We start from the raw sequence: 19,657 nt of genomic DNA on the forward strand, positions 1-19,657 counted from the left end.
ATCTATGCATATTTGCAAACCTAACTTCCTATTCAACCACAGCGAGCTCCCCGAGAGCCATCTTTGTATTGGTTGGTGTAGCTGTGGCAGTGATATCAGGAAAATGAACTCTCAAACATTTTCCAATCGACATCTTGTAGGGCGATGGATGTCGTCCCTCTCATTTACCCTCAACCGTATGATTACGGATTGATCTTTGATTGAATAATCATTAAATTTGTGAAAAATTACCACGATTCTTGATTTATGTATGTTTTATATGCATTAGATGTATTCTTTGACTAAGCGTAGCTTAAATGAATCGCCAGTTATAATGATTGTCTTATCACACGTTCGATAGCGTCTCTTCTTTCGTAAGGTCAGTAATTACAATAACCATAAAACCATTATGCATGTTATGTAAACACTTCGTTTCAAGAAACTTCGTGATGAATAGCCTTTTTTTCCAAGTAGACCATAATTGCCGTACGTTTTGCTGCAAGATGAGACTCTTTCATTAGCCAACGGCGTTGACTACTAGCATTCCTCTGTGACTGTGAAATCCATCATACTTTAAAATTCTTTATTACAAAATTCAAAATTTGAATTGATTCGTCTAGTGTGACGTTGCAATAAGACACGATTAATGGTGAATCTGCGCACAACAGCGTTCTCAAACCAAATCTTGTATCACATTATTATAATTTTCTGACGGCACACAAAGAAAAGCTGTAAACATCTGTTGAGTTGTATCCATACTGAATCGAATATTATAGCACCAATGGTAATGGAAGAAGGCGTAAGGTAAGCATCAGTAGCGCTAGCCCTTGTCACAGATCAATAGTAAAAGCTATTAAATAGCACAGCAAATATTGTACATGCCCCAAAGACTCCTAGTGATATCCACCACATGATTTGGTCTCGTAACTTTTGTTCGAAGTTCTTTAAGACAACCAAGCCGATAGTGAGACCGGCCAAGGCTCCTGTCAAGTGGGCGACGTACGAGACTGGTGGCTCCGCGATCTCGTTGGCATACCGGTCGTAAATGGCGAATCCCACGTCGGCACTAGCTGAAATGTTCAAGAGTTTGCTAAGAAGTTGCTGTTATCATAAACGCAATAACGCATATTGCGCATTTTCTTCTCTTTTTTGGCTAGACGAATGCTCAGAGTTCATCACTACCTATTCAACTGCCCTTTTTGCAATATGTACCAGGTTATTTTATCTTCCGCCGATATGAAATTTTATTTCTATCAGGCAAAAATAAACGTATTTCATTTGCTAAGCTCAGCGTTCTTTGAAATGTTCTATTCATCTACTTTAACATGAATGGCTCTCAACTTAGCTATCTTAATCATAATTCCAATAATCATTGGCATATGTTGCTCTTGTTCTAAGGGTTGTCAAAAGAGCACAACGGGTTGAAAAGTCGCCATCAGTACTTTATAAGGACATCCGCCGTTCAAAGCAATCAGCTCACAAACCATATGACATGTATCTACATGGACATGGATCTAAATGGACACCCGAACTAGAAACATACCAATGATAAAAACAGCAGCAAGTTTAAAAATCCCCAGTTCCATTTCAGAGTAATTCTGAAAGAAAAGAAATCACGTGTCAGAAGCAGCGACATTTAAGACATGCGAGACATCACGACTGTATCGTGCTCACCTTTTTTCTCGTCAGATGGCACTTTCGGAGTGATCTGAACCAATGTATCAACAAAAATGATGGGGTAACCAGTTAGTATCAATTAGCAAGGAAAAAGGAATCAACTAGTGTGACCAGCCAAATTTTCGCCATGCGGATTTCGCAGTTATCCCAATTTGCGAAAATACATATTATTATTTACTTATTCTCTTATGATAATTATAAATTCTGTAATCCACAGTTTTGCCCAGTCAGAATACCATTGAATAGGATTACTTTGAATATGAATACATTACCAGTAAAATATTGGACACATGAGCTGCCAATAAGGCGTACACACCACCAGACGCACCGACCAAGAATGCATCCATGTCGAAAACTGATGTACCGAGAGAACCTGAAAATATATAAAATTTCGTTAATATCATGTCCGAGCTTTATGCGCAAATGTTCGCTTTCGTCTTGCAGAAATGACTACACTGATTGTACAAATAATACAAAAGACATTGTACGCTTTATCCACCCAGGTCAATTACGTAAGGGGTATAGTTTGGAAGTCTTTGCCAGTTGACGAGAACTGATAAGTTATATATCAACGTACAAGCAAATATTGGCATGCAACGAACTCATTATCAATTTATGAACAATATTATTTTTTTAAACATCTCTTACCAGCGAGCACCCCAGCTAGGTAGACTATCCCTATTCTACATGAGCCGTGCACCATCTCCAGGGGAATGCCAACCAATAACTGGACCAACATGTTGAAGAAAAGATGCACCCACCTGAAATGAACGACAATGTAAGTAAAGGCTGTGTACAGATATATGATATGTTGTTGTCAAATTCTCAAAGCATTCAACATTGCGATCTGAACCTTGTGTGAAATAAGAATTCGCTCTATTTCACACAAGGTTAAAAGGAGTAATTGTTTTTTTCTCTCGCACAAAGCCTCATTTCCTTACCCGGAATGGATGAACATATAACATATGAATCTCCACACTTCTGCTCGCTTGTCTGGACGGTATATAAAGATGCTGTCGGCGGGTACAGGTCCTGATGATGTCAATCCTTTATCCAAGTCAACCAAGTAGTAGATAAAACAACAGATCTGAAATCAATCGAAGAAGGAATCTGACATTTATCAAGATTGATGGGTCTTCAAACTCGACAAATTGACGTACTCTCTTTGCATTTTCGTCTTCCAATCTCTCTCTACATGAGACAGAACGCTTTCTTACCTCCAGCAGAGTGATAAGTGGTAAGAAAACCGGAGGTGGGCAACACGTGTAGCGATCGGCATAATACTGTCTGTCAAGCTTATCAGGAAGCACCTCGATTGCAATGATGTGTACCATCTTCGTGAAGAGAGTTCGCTTCGGTTCGACTCTTAATTCGTTCTCGCTCCAAACTTCTTTGTCACGACAATGGACCGCTATCATAAAACTTCGGGTTCTCTTGTTACTTAACTGAAACAGGGATTATGATAAAGGACATTGGAACAATCGTTTTTGGGCTGAGATTTAGACCTCGGGGCTTGGTGATCCGACCCCAGCAGGTCTTAAATCATCGCCTTGCATGCAGACAAATTAAGTGTCAAGATGGTAAATTACAATGACAAATGTCTTTCACGTGGCCTTCAAGGAAAGGTCTGTACAAGGCAACCAATCCTTACATTGACAAATGGCAAGTAATCTTATGATTTTTCTCCCATTCGGACCACATATCACAGATCGCAATCCATCCAGGGAATCAACACCAAACCGTGTCCATTGATAAAAAAACGTGCAATATCCACACAAATCCGAAAGAGAACCAGTAAGCTCGATATTAAAGTGTAATAGGTAAAGTAATATTCGTACATGGCATCTAAAGTGGGACGAAATCGTGTGATTCTTACTGTACTGTTGCACCGATGTTGGCCTAATTCGTTATGAGCCTTATTTTATTATCATGCAAGTAAAGTTATCCCAATTATGGATCCAGCTTCAACTGATAGGGATCAAACAAATGTGTCGGTTCTTAAACTAACCACATACAACAATGTCACGACCCCGTGCGGTGCACATTCTTTAAGGCATTCCAGCACGCTCTAACATCGAGCTGCTACAACCCATGTCTCGTTGAATTCAGGGTGGTCTATAGTTAATATCAAAACCTCGCAAGTGTATAAGTCAATCCGTGTTGATAATGAAACAGATATTAGTCTGTGTCGATAATACTACCCTGATTACCGATACGTAAAAGTTTTTTGTTCGAATGTGATGATTTTTAGTCAGTGTCAGTGTATTGAATTGTATGTTAGGAACCAAGAGTCGAATAGCAATTAAAGATTTTAAGGAATTGGATCCCACGTGAAGAAGATAACCGTATCGACGCCCCGAGCAAGAAGTATTCGACTCCAGAAACTACTTCGACATGCTGACAGGAAAGGCTGACTCTACATCAGCGGCAGGGTTGACCCAGTCGACCCATACTCACAATATTCACAAACTCCTGATAACTGATGCCACCATCTTGGCTATCACTACTCGCCCTGCCCTCTAATACTTCGAGTTTATGGGGGTCAACCTCAGATCGAAAAGCTGAATCCTTCAATATTTTGCGGAAGTTTTGAAGGGAGACTGTTCCGGGCGATTCTTCTATTGTGAACTGAAATAAAATCACAACAATAAACAAATTATGAACAACATTTCTTCAAAAAATGAACCTTCGCGATTGTACCTTGATATGCAATGCGTTGACTAGCATATCGTTCGGCATTCTCGTCACATACACCTCACTCTCGGAATTCATAGGGAGAAAAATGTGGGCTTCGATCCAATAGCAGGCAAGATTGATATTGACAACATGAAGGGTGTTGATTGGAGGAATTAAGTTAGCCATGATGGATTAGAAGAACACTTCCACTTTTTAGATCATGCAGACCAGTTTTACTCAAGTGATTACTATCGACAGGATCTGAACGACAGTGTTGAGATCTGCACATCCTGTCATTATTCCCCTACTGATCTTGGAATAAATGATGTACAGAGAACGGCCAAATTATCGATGAGAGGCAGTTTTTGTATGGTTAATGTAAAAAAACTTTGTCCACACGACTTCTTTTTTCGCCAGATTTCCCCTTAAAACCAAATAAGGCTAAAGGTTACTGAAATATGCTGGAAATGACGGCGTTAAGACTTTGATCATGGCAAAAGATGATTAAAACAGAACTGAATACACACACGTTAACTTGTGAATCGTCAGCGGATAGGATCGAGTGCAAAGCAAGATATACCAGCACTACGAACCAGCTTGGCATGTTTGACACCAATTAATATTGAACGATTTAGTAGCTGCGTTTTTGAAAAATTGAGGATGTGAATCATACAGCATCTCTCCTTATTCAAGTCGATTGTGTACCAGCGTGCAATGAATTATCGGTATTCATTCAAATAGCTTTGGGTACAGAGAGGTGATCTTGCAACGTAGGCGCCCCTCTCCTTACGTGATGGAAAGAGTGACTTACAGTTTGGTAGTGATGTCGCGTCCGGGTAATGAAACAAGTCTTGAGGAAGCTATTCATACAACTGAACAAACTAATGGTACGGAAGATTCACACGGAGATTTGTCTCGTATGAATATATGAACGTAAATCTATTCTGGCAAACAGATAAATACCATAGTGTCAGGTCACACATGTCGAAAGTGGGCAAGAATAGTCAGAGGCCTCAGGCTACTTCGTATATAGCTGCAGGAACGTCAATGAATGGGATTAACTAGTGTACATAATAAAATTGGATGCAAAACTTATTTGCACACACTCGTATTTCAACTCGAAATAAAACTTTTAAACTAAAAATACTGTCTTAAGTAGGACTGAGATTGCCGCGGAGTCGAGAATACTGGATTTTGATGCGGGAAGAAGTATTGGTACCTATATAACGCTTTAGGCATATTAAGTCAATCGGCCAGTGACGCACTGAGGACATGGTCCAGGTAAAGCGGACGTCATAATGTGTCTTTACACTCACATGCTAATTATTTTGGTGGTCATTAAGCTTCTCGTAATCAATATCAATATCAGTAACACTATTCGATTTCTGTCCTCTTTCGCCAAGAGATTGGAGTGCGGCCCCGCAGGTAGTGATAGGATTTACCTGTTGCAATGAGTTGCAAACAGCGTGTTAATTATTGATGGACACATTCTGTTTGAGCTTTCCAAAGCCAAACAAGCAAGGATCGGCAACCAATCTGGCTCTTCATATATAAATAAATAATGAGAGAGTAAAACTAGTCGCTTCCATATCAACCCCAAAAGCATGGCTGAGTACGACCGTTTGTGTTGACGTGAAGTAATGTGCTTGGCTTGTGTTATTGCATTTAGACAAGCACTCTCTACCAACTAAGCTATCATAATATTTCATCTTGACATTCTTTTGCAGAATATTAAAAAAGGGAACATGCATTTAGGCCAAACAAATATGTTTTTAATTAGAAACTCATCTTGTCAAATTTGTCGAAAGATGAGGCGAATCTGTTTGAGATGTGCACTTGTCTCTTCTCTAAGGTTGAACATTTGGATATTTTATTGCGTTTGCCGTTCTGCAGACGAGACTCTGCGCACTAATAAAGATGCATGCGGAAATCTCCTGGAGTCTGAGATTGGGAACTAACTATGTTATAAGCCTTTCTCGATCTGCAGAAGAATCTTCATTTATTTGATTGGGAATTCAATTAGTTTGCATGAAGTGGGCGGAAATTATTTTCTAAATGGATTTTTACTGATGAATAACTCTAAATGAATTAAGCTACATGTACATGCATTATTTAAGCATATAAAGGCAAGCATAAGCATTTTGCCAGCCGAGCGGAGGTTGTGCCAACGGTCGAGCTTGGGGGAAGCAAAGGCAGGGAGGTGATTAGCGAGTTCGTAATGAAACCAAACAATTAAAGCCTAATGGTCCTAAAGTGAACAACTGGATTACAGACAGAGCATTGAAGAAGTGGAACACCTCATATTGTGATATTGACAAAAAGAATCTCTCAGTGTAGAGCACCGGTGATGAAATCATTTCCTGTATACGTTTCTAGAGCATAAGCACTTCCTCAACCCGTTCGCGCTTGTATTGCTACATGACAAGAAATGGACCAGCTGGTAATGTCTGAATGCCCGCCTATGTTGGTTGATTTCTGGTCAGGCTAGAAATATCAGTGCAAAAGGTATACCCCAGCCAAACACTTTCCGCGGTGAATGTGTTAAAACATGAAGAAGACACTTCGATTCATTCTACAACTGTATCATTTCCATAGGTCTCTGTAAGGAATGCTATGTTATTTCTTGCATGATACTGCAGTGGGAAACAACAACATCGCCCAAAACATCGTGAACCACACACTCTCCTGTTGCATCAAAGTTTAAGCACTTCTTGGTGCACTACAAGAAATCTGAGCAGTTCAGCTGCGCTTTAACAACGAGCGAGGGGTATAACTCTGGAATACAGGGATGACGAAGGAACGAAAGATTCTTGGAATCGTAATGCAATGAATTCTGGTCGCAGATTGCTGCAATCGTGATTGAGATGGTCTGGGTTCTTTCCTAACTCCGCCATCAATCTTCGGAATCGTTTAACGGGCAATTTCAAAGCCATGCAAAACAGCAATTTCGTTCTAAGCGACTTTATCTACGTCTTTAAAGGTTGTATCTTAGTGGGCAGGTCTGTGGACGTATCTCCACTATCATTAGGTCGTTTCGGTTTTTAAGCCGACGATGTCTGTGTATTATGCACGTCGTTTCTCTTGAAATACGATAACCCTCCGACCATTAATTAATTCCAACTTCCCTCACATATTGCACAAACTTGTCCAAATTGTTGATCTCGAGAATCAATCTACGGTCGCTAAAGTGCCAAGATGAAGCAAGGAAGAGGCTAGACATGAAAGGAAGCCGTTTCCATAAGTTATGAGTTGGCAATGGATTATTGAAGAGGGCATAACACATGATGTGACGGAAATACTTGTTATCCTGGTCTACGTGAGAGTGCCAAAGCAGTGAGATAGGATAGGAAATGAAGCAGCCAGAGGCGGTGATCCCCATCAGCGCTATAAAATGTTGACAGAAACAGGTAGGCAGTTAAGACAGTGTAAGTAACAATGTGTGTTGAAGAGGACTGCTACACAAGTTTCCGTCCTTTCTTTTTTTGTCGGCGCTCTACTAGACTTCAAGAAAGGTGTTCAGCACTTACCTTTTCAAAGAGGTACTTCCATCGCTGCAAGAACAAGTAAGAAGATATCACACTGCGTTAGGAGTACATACATGATTTGATTAGATCCGTCTGTGTCTTTAATGATCATAGCAAAATAAATTATACAAAGTGATATGCGATTTAGGCGAATTGTCTGTTTGATATCTGGGGTAATAGGAACCACATTGCAAGATGGCCGCAATGATTGAGCAACCGCCGGGACTACAAATACAATTAATGAAAATGGGTTTGTATCATGCCGATAAAATATCATACTACTGTTGATAAGAGTTATGATTTAACGAAGGTTGCACGTCGATGTAAATAACTGAATGATTGTCCGAGAAATGCAGGTTTTTTTCTCTCACCTGATCGTCTGCTATACTTAGTATTTATTATAAACGCTTTGACTAATGAACAAATCAAAAATCACTTTTAGCGAGAAACTCACAAAGTGAGTAGCTTTTGCAGTCAGCCTGTCGACATTTTTCGACCTGGTGTACTGGGAATTTTCAATGGCATTTTTGAGCGCGCTGCTTCGGAACTGAAGCTTGCTCGACAAGAAAGCAAGGCATTCCTTAATTACCACATCTATACCAATTTCACGGAAGGCGACAAGGGAATTGTAGTAACGATTGTTTCTGCTATAAAGCACTCTTCATTGCTTTGGGTTGGGCTCTAATTGCTCGATCAATTGCAAATTGCATGTGTGGATTCTTTTGACAAGTCTGATATCAACCAGCATCGAAGGATTTTATGGCTTTCCTTCATACCCCACAGCTCACTCTCTGCTGGTGAATAGTCAGAAATTCCACCGCCGACCAATTTACTGGAAGGTTGGTCATAAAGTTGGAGATAAACTTATAAATGTTACTTACATCTCCAATTACATCGTCGCCGTCTCGAGAATGGTTTCCTTCACCGACATGTATGACATGATTTTCCACGTGGTTTGCTTGCACTTCCAGGGGCACACTCTCATTTTGGCCCTCATTGTCCGTGTAGTCCTCCATAAGGAACGAGTTAGCTGCTAGGTCCAAACCACGGGCCTTACCCGCTCTGAAAGAGACAGAATAACTGCTGTGCACTTAAGTTGTTAGCAGACCTTGTTTTTGATCGTAACAGAAAAAATGGATATTAGACCTAAATGAATCCATGACATTACCATGCAGTAAATAACCAATAAAGCAAAACACCAGAGTGAGGCCCGTGTTTTTCGTTGCTGTTGGGTGGACACAACTAACCATTGCTTGTTGACATCAATAATGTACATGCATCACAGCCATATCTAGGAGCAAAAAGCTACTGACTGATGAATTTTTGTGCAATTCTAGGCAGTCGGTTGTTACTCAGATACTTAACTTACTAGCTAGAGGTAGAGGAGACAAATGCTTGCAACAAGTCTTCAGATCTCTTTTCTTCTCTTTTCTCTGCTCGATTCCGTTTCCGAAATAATTTTCAATTGCAATCAACGACGCAGATGCAACTGTTGAGCTGGGGAAAAGACCCACTGACCAATCTGGACCGTGAAAGACTATAGCATAGACACCGGTTATGCAAACTATGGACGTACACGTAAGACATAAACCCCACATAAAGTGCATCTTTGCCAACATTATTTGCGATGGGAAAATACGGAACATCTTCATCCAATACCTCTCATCATGCTTAAACACACGGTATTTGACCGCAAATCAACTATTCGTAACTTGACATTATTCCACACCGAGATTAGTATATGAAATACGAACTCAAATCCCAATATCATTGCAGACGTTGCACCAAAGAGTAGATCGGATCAACTTATCAAAGATTTCAAAGAAATACGCTCGATTCACCAGTACATGAGAAAGAGTATACCACTAATGTTTTGTCGCTAACGGATTTGAGAAAATTGACAGACACTTACACTTTGCTGAGGAAGCTGCTGCCGATATTTTGAATGAAATATGCACCGACAGTGACGCTCTGACCAGGAGCACTGATGTGATATGGCAATGCACTTTACAATACAGTACTCAAGAGGGCCATATTGGGTGGAGAGGAAAACCTAAATACATGTATCGTTAAAACTCTGATTGAAGATATGAATATGGATGAGGTTCATGCATGGGTTTCAATATACGGATTAACTAATCACGACTTGCTGACAACTAGATACCATGTTGATTAGCGGATCGTACACCCCTGTCGTTGCTTCGGTCATTTTTTCTTCATGCACAAAATGTATTACACGGTGACGTGTTCCAACAGGTTGAATTGTTGAATACTCTGGCACGAGTGGAACAATCCGGACTACATAATGTACTGCAAATAGAGTAGTGGAACAATCCGGACTACATAATGTACTGCAAATAGAGTTTGAAAACTCCTTAGACAAGACAGCAGGGCGATTTTTTGAAGTCAGAGTGGTCCTGACGAAAGACACAACGGCTGTTATCGATTAATGAGTATCCCACGAGACATATCCCATCTAAGAATCCATTGACCATGTTTCAGTATTGACTGAGGCCCATCAGAAAAAATGGGATTATCTGGAAGATTCCACTGAAAACATTTACTGGTCTCACCTTATATCGAAAATATCCAGTAAGAAGGTAACAATGCACGAAGTTTACTTGTCAAAGCATCTCTTGTTGCGGTGACAAGGTTAAAAGTTATGCTGTGATTTTAAAGCCTGCGAGCAACAAGGAAAAGGAGTGAGCCAATTTTGAGTTCATCATGCAAATTCGTGGCTTACATTTGACTTGTTCCAATATGGTAATATGCCATCAAACACTTCAGTCTGCTTTAGGAGATCCCTTGACTGTGGTTATATGTAATCTCTAGCATCCATTTGAACATGCTGAATGAATTATCACATTGGAAGAATTTATGTGGTCGTGCCGAGAAGTCGTTTGCCAATATCTGCTAAGGTTGGCAGACTCGCAAGTTCATATCGGACTTTTGTACAAAAAACAGGTTTCTTGGTTTCTCTTAAGGCCTCACACATTTTTCGAACCAATATACTGAGAGTGTTGAGCAGGATTATTTTTTCTCTATGAGGATTTGACCGAAAGGGATAACAACATATTATCACATTGCCTACCTTTTTTCCTTGAAATAATATTCCGGTTTGAAGACCCAAACATCTTGACTACGAAAGCCTAACTTCGTACATCGATCCTTCACCGAGTACATGCTGGCAGCGAAATGACTAACCAAAGATTCTATCTTTCTTCCGTTTGTAAAAAAACTAATAAAATATGTGCTAATATATCGCAAAGACACTACAAGACGACAAAACACAGCATTATGACTTGGGACATCAAGAATTCTGGTTATTAGTTTTTTAATTTACCTCCGAGGATACACAGCTAAATAGCATCCATTGAGCAGCCATTGAGGCGAGAATTGGCTGTGGTGAAGTGGAGTTAGGTATGGATTATCATATTTTGCGAATGGCTCATCCATCAGGCTCAGGTTCGCGCAGACAATAGGGCCCATGACAGGTGTCGCGCCCACAATGTGACATCCTATTTGTGGTCCATGATAAAACTTGATGAATGTACAGCAATCTAGTGTAGGTGGAGGGAAATAATGAAGTAACGTAATCTGTACTCAGTCTATTCATAAGTCCAGTGCTATCACCACCAGGACCATGGATACTGCCGAGCATTTCATGCAGAAACAAATCCGTATATTTTTTCGAAACTTATCTCTTTAGTTGGCCCAGCATCTCAACACTAGTCTTGTCAGTCATTAACTTTCATTGAAAAGGATAGGTAGAACAGGCTGGAAGCTGGTGAGATTGCGTCCCACAGTACATGCTCTACACATTCAGTGCACAAGACCGTTATGATGTAGCATGGTACTTACATGAGCTATTGGTCTTTATGGTCATCAAATGGAAGCCTGACAGCTTTCTATTTGACTAACAGTAACTAAACGCTTCGATGATAGTACTTGTGTCATTGTTGGCTTCAACTTGGCACAGCATAATAAAGTCGTCGTGATATCCCCCAGTTACTATCTGCTGTAAGGTTCAATACTTGTCTTGTTGCTTAAGATTTTCGAGGTTATTGAATAGCCTCTTGGTCATGCAGGACAACATGGCTGAATTGGATGATATTAAGAGATTGATTGGTATTAAAGGATTTGAACACAGGTTCATCATGATTTCACTTCACTTGAAAGTAAACATCTGCAGCGTGAAAACAATCTTTACGATCTAAACATTTATTAACATGAAATTGCCTCCCTTTCCTCCTTTGACAAACGACATACCACCAATGAACTTTCGTGTGGTCCTACGTGCATCTCAAGTAAAGATAATTGGCTGAATTTGCCAGTGCATATTACTTTCGGGATCATAAGTTGTTAGACGCTGTCCACTGAATCGTCCAATATCAGCGTCTCCATTGGTATGGTAAAAAATATCTTGTGATATATAGTTCAGCCTGAGTTATCATGACAAATTGTCAATTTCAAACGACTCAAGAGCGTATGATGCTGGCCGAAAATGTAAACTGCTGTGAATAAATAATAACTTCATCAGCCGAACAACTCGTGCACGGATTGTACTTGCCCGTATCCAAACACTAGCTCAATAAATAACATCATAACATTTAACAAGAAGCGCAAAAGATAAAATTGCACTGGGACAGAAGAATGTATGAGTAAGAAACCGTTGCAATCATAATATTATTTAACAATTCAAAATGTATCAGTTATCAAGCTCCGAATATCTCAAAATATGAATTGAATGGTTCATTCGATTCAAGCTCACTTTTAATTTGCGAAAGTATTTACTATGCAGCTACTTGCTACGTGGGCGCCTTTTTTATTCCACTGAGCTCCATGTTAAATCGTACTTATTGGAGACTTAAATTTAATTCCTGATATTTATTCATGATACACCAGGGGGACTTTCTTACATTAATGTAGTCTCAGTGGAAACTTTATCTTTAATGACGCTAGATGTGGACCGGCGAATGCACTCTAAAACAGCTATCCTTAGAGTACCGAACTGCAATTTATTCGAGAAATATTTATTCAAATCAGGTTCCAGTGATGCGTATTGTTGTAAGATGTAAGATAGTTGGGATTGCACTAGTATAGACATCCTTGCCTTGCTCTGTTGATCACACGGAAAAGCAGTAAGTCTGATTCTCTTCTAACGAAGGGATGATTTAGCTGCGTTCTACTATGGACACTTAAAACGTGCGAGTTTACAGAAAAGAAGAAGAAAAAATCTCATCGATTGTTACCTTCATCTGACGCCCAACACCTCAGCTGTATGATGAAACACTTGCTACTCGAGCAAATTACTCTCAGTATTGCCACATCGAGTTCATAGTGTGTTAAGGCAATTGATACAATTGCTAGTTCTTTTTCTTCAAATGGCTCCCCAGCGTGTTAAAGCGCAAGGGAAAATGAGCCATATACTGTCAACTTAGTTTACGCCAGAAGCAACTTGGGTCTAACTTGTTGCACGCGAACTAATTGGAATATCGAATTGTTGTATCAAGGAAAAGAAGCCTTCCCTTGGTGATCCTGGATGACAGCGAGATTAAAGGGACAACTTGGTGTAACATTACATTACTTTCCCCTTACCCGGCAGTTAGAATGTTTCAGGCCTAGCCTAATACACGTATTATCTATAACAAAAGCCCCACCTAGGCCTGAATTCCCATTGTTCAACTGTCTTATCAAAGGGTTGTCAGGGCAAATATTGATAACATCGACCACCATGAAACAGGTGTCATGGGGACGATATGCCTTCACCGACCAGGGCCACAATTTTGCTTACTCGGAGATGATAATAGACTAACATTATGATTTTATGCAACTTTTTCTATGGCTGCTTTCACTCATTATATGACTATTACAATCAATCTCCACTTTGAGCCATCCACCTTTGGAAGCCATCCACCTTTCTCTTGTATCATGCAGACTTCATTGCTTGCAGGGGTGCTATGAGGCTTACCGGAATATGACAGGTGGTCTTCGCTCAACTCATATCGATTCATCAAGTAATTGCACAATGCTGCTTCAATGTCGTTCTGTAGGGGTAATGCAATAAAGCCTTACGTACTAATTGGGTTTCGGTGAAGAAAAAGGATCATATTTGCAAGTAATTTAGGCACATATTTGATAACATAGAAATGATATTGCAATGAATTCAAAAGGGAGAATCTAGAATGTTTCCTCTATCGTCATATAAATGCATTACAAAAAATCTTGTATCCTATTTTCGTCATTCACATTATATGATAATCGATTGAGCCAGAGGCAGCTTTTACATCTCACGCATAGCAAGTTTCATCTTTCATCTCGTGTTTTATAATTGACTTGAAATAAAGAAATCGAACTGACCAGCCCTTGTTTAGAGATAGCAGCGAAATGACACAGTGTCCTTGAAATTATACGTATTCAAAAAGCGATGTATCTCCTCTCATTATTTTGTCATGTTCAGATGACGTATCAAAGGGTATACCATTGTATTGTGGCAAACTCCTCTCACGGCGGTCAATATATCAGGGCCTTGATTGAACTTACAGTCACCCACCACACATTGGCTTCACAGAGCTTAGCATTGAAAGGTATCTCCAAACCTGGCCGTGTATAATCTGCCAACCGCTCACTGCATAATGGATGATTTCTAAAGCAGGAAGAATATTTGCCGGGGTTACGAGAGGTGGTCATGTTACTACATGTTCATGTCATTCAAGGCGAGGATGAGATCTCTAGAGAGGTATGCCCATGGTCATGGAATCAAATCCGACCAGATATATTTCACAGGAGGAATGCGACTAGCTAAAGACGGTATGACATCTGTGCTTTTGCAGTGTTTCCATACTGTAGGCAACTAGAGGGATCATGACTTTTCAGTTAGGGGAAACACACAGGAACATGCGCAACATTTCTTTCAGCGATCCCAAACGTTGAGTAGAATCACACAAAATGGATACAATAAAAACTGTTTCACCGACTCGACTGACCATCCTATGGTGTCGATGGAAGAAAGTTCTCACGGAGCTCGAGGTTGCGGAGTCAAAGAGCTAATCAGGAATAACCTAAACAATTTAGCTTGTCCACTATCGCAATAGCAGGTCTGTAGGCCCGGCTTTGACCTGTCAAGTACAAAGAAGTACCAAACCTCAATCGAAGGATGCCTTGCATTGACGAGTTGTCATAAGCTTCTATGAGCACAGGGCCTTATCAAGTTGCACATGTTGCTTTCTTCCATGTCACTTTCCTCAAGATACATCCGTAAGTGGAATGATTCCTTCAGCTATAGCCAGTTTCTTCTCGTCAATAATGCAGTATAGATGCACATGCATTAACAACTGTCATTCCCGTCACGAAGAGGATTGATTGGACGCATAATCTTTCAAACCGAAGTATAGCTGTTAATCAGCCAATTCCCGAAGCAGGTTGGCCGTAAGATTCCGACCACGACTTTAGATGAGAGACACTATCGACACATTAACACTCCTTCTCAACACTTCCTCTCTCATTGATAAGTAGCACAAGTCGAGGATACCCGTACGTGGGCAACAATGAACCACTGCCACATCTTTTGTCATTGTCATTGTCGTGTACGGATAATACTTTTCGATTCGATACATCAAGCTCCACCTGCAGACCAAGTTAATTCTCTGAACCCGTTTTTTGGATCCATTGCCACCCTTGGTGACAAGACTGGTGTTTAATAGAACGTGCTGGTCAGAGAGTTCAACAATGAATAGATTGATCTGTCTGAACTGGTAACTTTACCGTTTGGCTTATACATGTCAGACGGCTTGAAATTCTCATAATATGACACGTCGACAAGTTGGTTGCAGGCTGGTTCCTTTTGAAAACCACCTGCGCTCTTGATGGACCGGCTGCTTTAAGAGAGACTACTCTATGCCAACCAATTAAGTAAATCGGCTGCTTGCATTGAAACTGTGAGTTATGATTCAAGTTGTACTAACTGACCTACCCGTAGCATGGCATATTAGGCCTCCTCTGGTATACGCCGGTTTTGCCATTTCCATTAATCTCCCCGATTTGATATGCCATTTAGAAGCCAATCAAATTCATTGATATGGTTCACTGATGTCTGGCCTGCTAGAAGTACCACTGGCTAAGCATATTGGCTTCACCGCCAGATTACAAATCAAGATCAAAAGACCAACGATTATTAGATTTCTACTGGATCGCCTGCTGAATGACCGGCTACTGCCATTTTGCAGGAATGGAATGGAAATCAAAATAACTTGTAAATAGAGACGGTATTCGGTTGGTAAGGAAGTGAACAGGGCACCATGTCAAAAAAGCCATCGTTTACTACCATGACTACCATAGAAGATGAGTCTTATTATCTAAGCACCTTGTCAACAATCTTTAGTTAAATGATATCGACCATCATTTGCCATCATACGATGATGATTAGCTTCCGTAGCACACTTAGATTGTATGCAGTCAAGTGGATTCAAGAGTGAAGCTAAATGTCGGAGCAGATACCATACAATTGAAGATCCTATAATGGTTCATAGACTCATAACCACTTGCATACTAATTGGTATCTTAATGAGACTGTATAGCAAGCTAATTACTTCGATATCAGCAGTAGGAAAATCTCTCCTCGAAAAGAGTCTCGTAGGAAAACCTGTCAAGGGAGAAAGTTCCCCCGGGACAAAGTATTCATTATGAGCTTGTTACCTAGTAGGTATGCCTAAACCAATAACCGCACAACTAGGACGCTCTTTCAGGAGGGACATTTAAATCAGGTGCACAGGTCCAAAATTTTAGCGATGTACCTTCTCATAATGTCAAGCGACAGAGAACAATCTCAGAAAGCTTCGGGTTGATAACAAGCATCATTTGTCATAAGCGATATTGTAATTGCCATTCCTCAAAGCCCTCTTCAAACAGGCCAAGGCTGGGTGCACGTCAATTGCATGTACTTCCGAAGATTTCAAACTATTATATACAACAGAAAGAATGGTATAGAGAAACGTCCAGTACTTTTCTTGATGGACATCCGACGCACCCTATTAGACAAAAGACAACCTAGATAATCACCACTGAATGGTGACGAGACAGCCCGAGAAGCACGTCAACCAAAATGAAAGAAAACGAATGCTTGAGCTAAATGAAATGAAACGAGTAACCGACCTTGTGTTATTCGGATTCTTTGGTCCTCCGTAAGCATCATGTATCTTCATCTTGCCCTCCAATCCTTAACGAGAAGCAACAAAAACGACCTTCTCACAAGTTCCAGATCGTGATACCCTCACCACACTGTCGGGCAAACATATGTAAACACAATAACGGTCCAAACAATATCACTTATGCTGGAGTCATCGACGATTGGTAGCTTTACACGTTAGCGGATCAATAGATGGGGAGAGCCCCAGCCTCAGTGGCAGAAGCCCCCGATCAGAGATATGCGATATGAGACAATCCTGATGAGACGATTTACATCCTCAGCAGCAAGATACAAGACTCACGACATACTCTCTCTCCAAGGGTGGCATTGATAGTTCATTGATAATGATATTATTCTCGCGGCTGTTTTATTATTTAGAGGTAAGTAGTGGATCCTGCCATCGTCTACGTGACGGCAACGACCGATTAATTCAACAAGGGGAATGCAATACTGATGCCTTCGATGATCGGGTAGCTATGGGGACAATGGATTTATATTGCATATATCCTACCTTTGGACTGCATGTAGTGTAGGCATTCCAACTGACGTCAAAACGAGGTAGGCGTTTCTCAAATCAGTAAAATCCGGTAAACGCCAATACCCCTACGATAAAATCCAACGAATGGCAGGAATGAATAAAATAGCAAAATGTGTTTTTGTTTTTTCTCGTGGCTGTTTTATTATTTAGAGGGACGAGTTGGGTACTGCCTTCGTCTATGTGACAATGACAGCTGATCAAATGTGATGTAAGGTGTATTTGATGAGGAGGTCTTAGGAGTATCCGTGGCTTCTATTGTCAATCCTACCTTACATTGCATGAGCGTGTTTTAACCCATTGGCACCACGATATGACTGGTAGATCCTAGCAATTCCTTCAACTATACGCAAAAGGCCATTATTGTTAAGCCAGACGTGGAAACATAACGACGGCCATTGTAAGACAGATCGGAGAAAAAGAGACAGGGTATGGGGTACATGCAGAGGAGACGTCATTGTCAGACAGTCCACTATGCGACGATATAGGGAGCAATTCATACGATTGACATCTGTAGCTGCCTCCCTAATAAAACTTCCAGCACGAGTGGTACACATGAAAGATCCACAACTTGACCTGTTTGGAGAGTGGCATCTTCTTTTCGCAGATGCCGATGGTTGTAATATTCATTTCATGGTACCGCGTATTTGCATTAAGTACTCATACAATGACGCCGACCACTTGATCTATTGCTTCCATGTTGACAACAACTTATGAAATGCATTGAAACCTAATATACTGATATTTGCAGAAGATCCTCATGAAATAATACTTGACAAAGGGAGGCGACTTATTATTGTGATTCTGCCAACTTCATCAAATCGTCTGCGCAATTGATCGTCACCCAAGACCCAGCAAGATAATTAAAAAAAAACCCTACCCCACTTGGAGCCATTCTCAAGAATTATTAATTTCCACTCCTTGAAGCACCATCATCGAACTGAAGGTATACCGGTCGTCGCGTGCTCTTAGAGTACATCTACTGCCGATGATGTCTCAAGGCTCGCGGTCGGGATGCGGACTTGTGGTCTCTTGCATAATGTTCATTACATCGGGAAGCGCGTTGGCAGAATGGAAGAGCGTTCAAGTTACCCAAAAGTCGCGGGTTCAAGCTAGGCTCGACCAGTGCCACTCGGCAAGCCTGACCAAGCGAGGTACAGAATGGGTGCTTCCTGGTTTCCACTTAGAAGTACTGGTTGAAGTAGGCAAGGGGATGAATGCAAAGTGCTTTGCGACATAAAGCGTTTCACCTAAGAACATACATTTCATTTTCATACATTTTCATACATTTCGTTTGACGTAACATGACATCGATATAACATTTTCTAAGACGGGTCCTATGCGAATTACATGACATGAGAAAAATAAAACATGAATACATACCTTTTCTTGATTCGTCGTGTTTGCCTGCTTGGCTTCCAAGCACCTAGTACGCGTTCTTGAAGTAATGAGTTTTTGGTTGAGACAATTGCAAAATTGTGATTTGTTGATATGCCGGTAATTGGTAGGCCCCACAACGGTTTACTGACCCATTTTCTGGCATGCCGGGCTCCGCCCATTCCTGCAAACAATTCAATCACCAACCTTTTACTTTATTGAGCATGATATGATTTCTATGAGGTTCCACTTTGAAAATCTTAAACAGTGCTATTTGGTTCTTTATGTAAAGCATTAGTTTTTCATGATTTCTGTTGCTATTGCCTCTGACTAATGATACTAGGACCATAGTATTTGAACATGTACGTGATGTGTATCAGATTCCAATTTGATTTGTGTTACCCGCACATCACACATTTTACCGCAATGCAACATCACGGTTGTCACGTCCCTGATTGAATGAAACGCTTAACACAGATGGTCTAGCCAGGTAGACCTATACTAAAATATACGTTGATGCACATCATGATATACTACACTGCAGATAAATGCAGGAATAACATTCATTATAGAAAACAGTTTATAAATGAGCTTAAGTAACGAATGTGCTCACGACTAGGCCTACAAAACCGAGCAGACGGAGTGCAAGGCTTTATCGAAGTTATTGCAGTCTGTTACTGCATTTCATCTGGTACTTTCTGCATG

At 40.5% G+C, this 19,657-nt stretch overlaps 1 protein-coding gene across 2 annotated transcripts; it reads right to left on the reverse strand.

The window, feature by feature from the left end:
• Positions 1–264: 264 nt before the first annotated feature.
• On the reverse strand, positions 265–19,014 carry LOC135482563 (rhomboid-related protein 3-like). 2 transcript variants are annotated; one of them, XM_064762712.1, is made up of 10 exons: positions 18,959–19,014; positions 8,738–8,918; positions 7,860–7,883; positions 4,114–4,284; positions 2,874–3,101; positions 2,598–2,743; positions 2,305–2,417; positions 1,929–2,029; positions 1,523–1,577; positions 265–1,049 (listed from the first exon to the last, which is right to left on the reverse strand). In XM_064762712.1, the coding sequence occupies exons 2-10, from the start codon at positions 8,870–8,872 to the stop codon at positions 817–819; spliced, it is 1,206 nt and encodes a 401-aa protein (XP_064618782.1). In that variant the 5' UTR covers positions 8,873–8,918; positions 18,959–19,014; the 3' UTR covers positions 265–816. The 2 variants fall into 2 exon arrangements, with proteins under 2 accessions (XP_064618782.1, XP_064618774.1); XM_064762704.1 differs by lacking the exon at positions 18,959–19,014 and adding an exon at positions 17,007–17,120.
• Between the last annotated feature and the right edge of the window lie 643 nt (positions 19,015–19,657).

Source organism: Lineus longissimus, chromosome 1 (genome assembly GCF_910592395.1).
Source record: "Lineus longissimus chromosome 1, tnLinLong1.2, whole genome shotgun sequence".
NCBI classification, from domain to species: domain Eukaryota; kingdom Metazoa; phylum Nemertea; class Pilidiophora; order Heteronemertea; family Lineidae; genus Lineus; species Lineus longissimus.

What these genes read in the sequence shown, in the direction of transcription:
- LOC135482563 (XM_064762704.1), bottom strand. Translation starts at nt 17,056, where the DNA reads ATGAAGATACATGATGCTTACGGAGGACCAAAGAATCCGAATAACACA. An exon ending in GCGACGATGTAATTGGAGAT is followed by an intron (nt 7,884 to 8,737) that starts GTAAGTAACATT and finishes TTGTTCTTGCAG; the next exon opens with CGATGGAAGTACCTCTTTGA. An exon ending in TATATGTTCATCCATTCCGG is followed by an intron (nt 2,418 to 2,597) that starts GTAAGGAAATGA and finishes CGTTCATTTCAG; the next exon opens with GTGGGTGCATCTTTTCTTCA.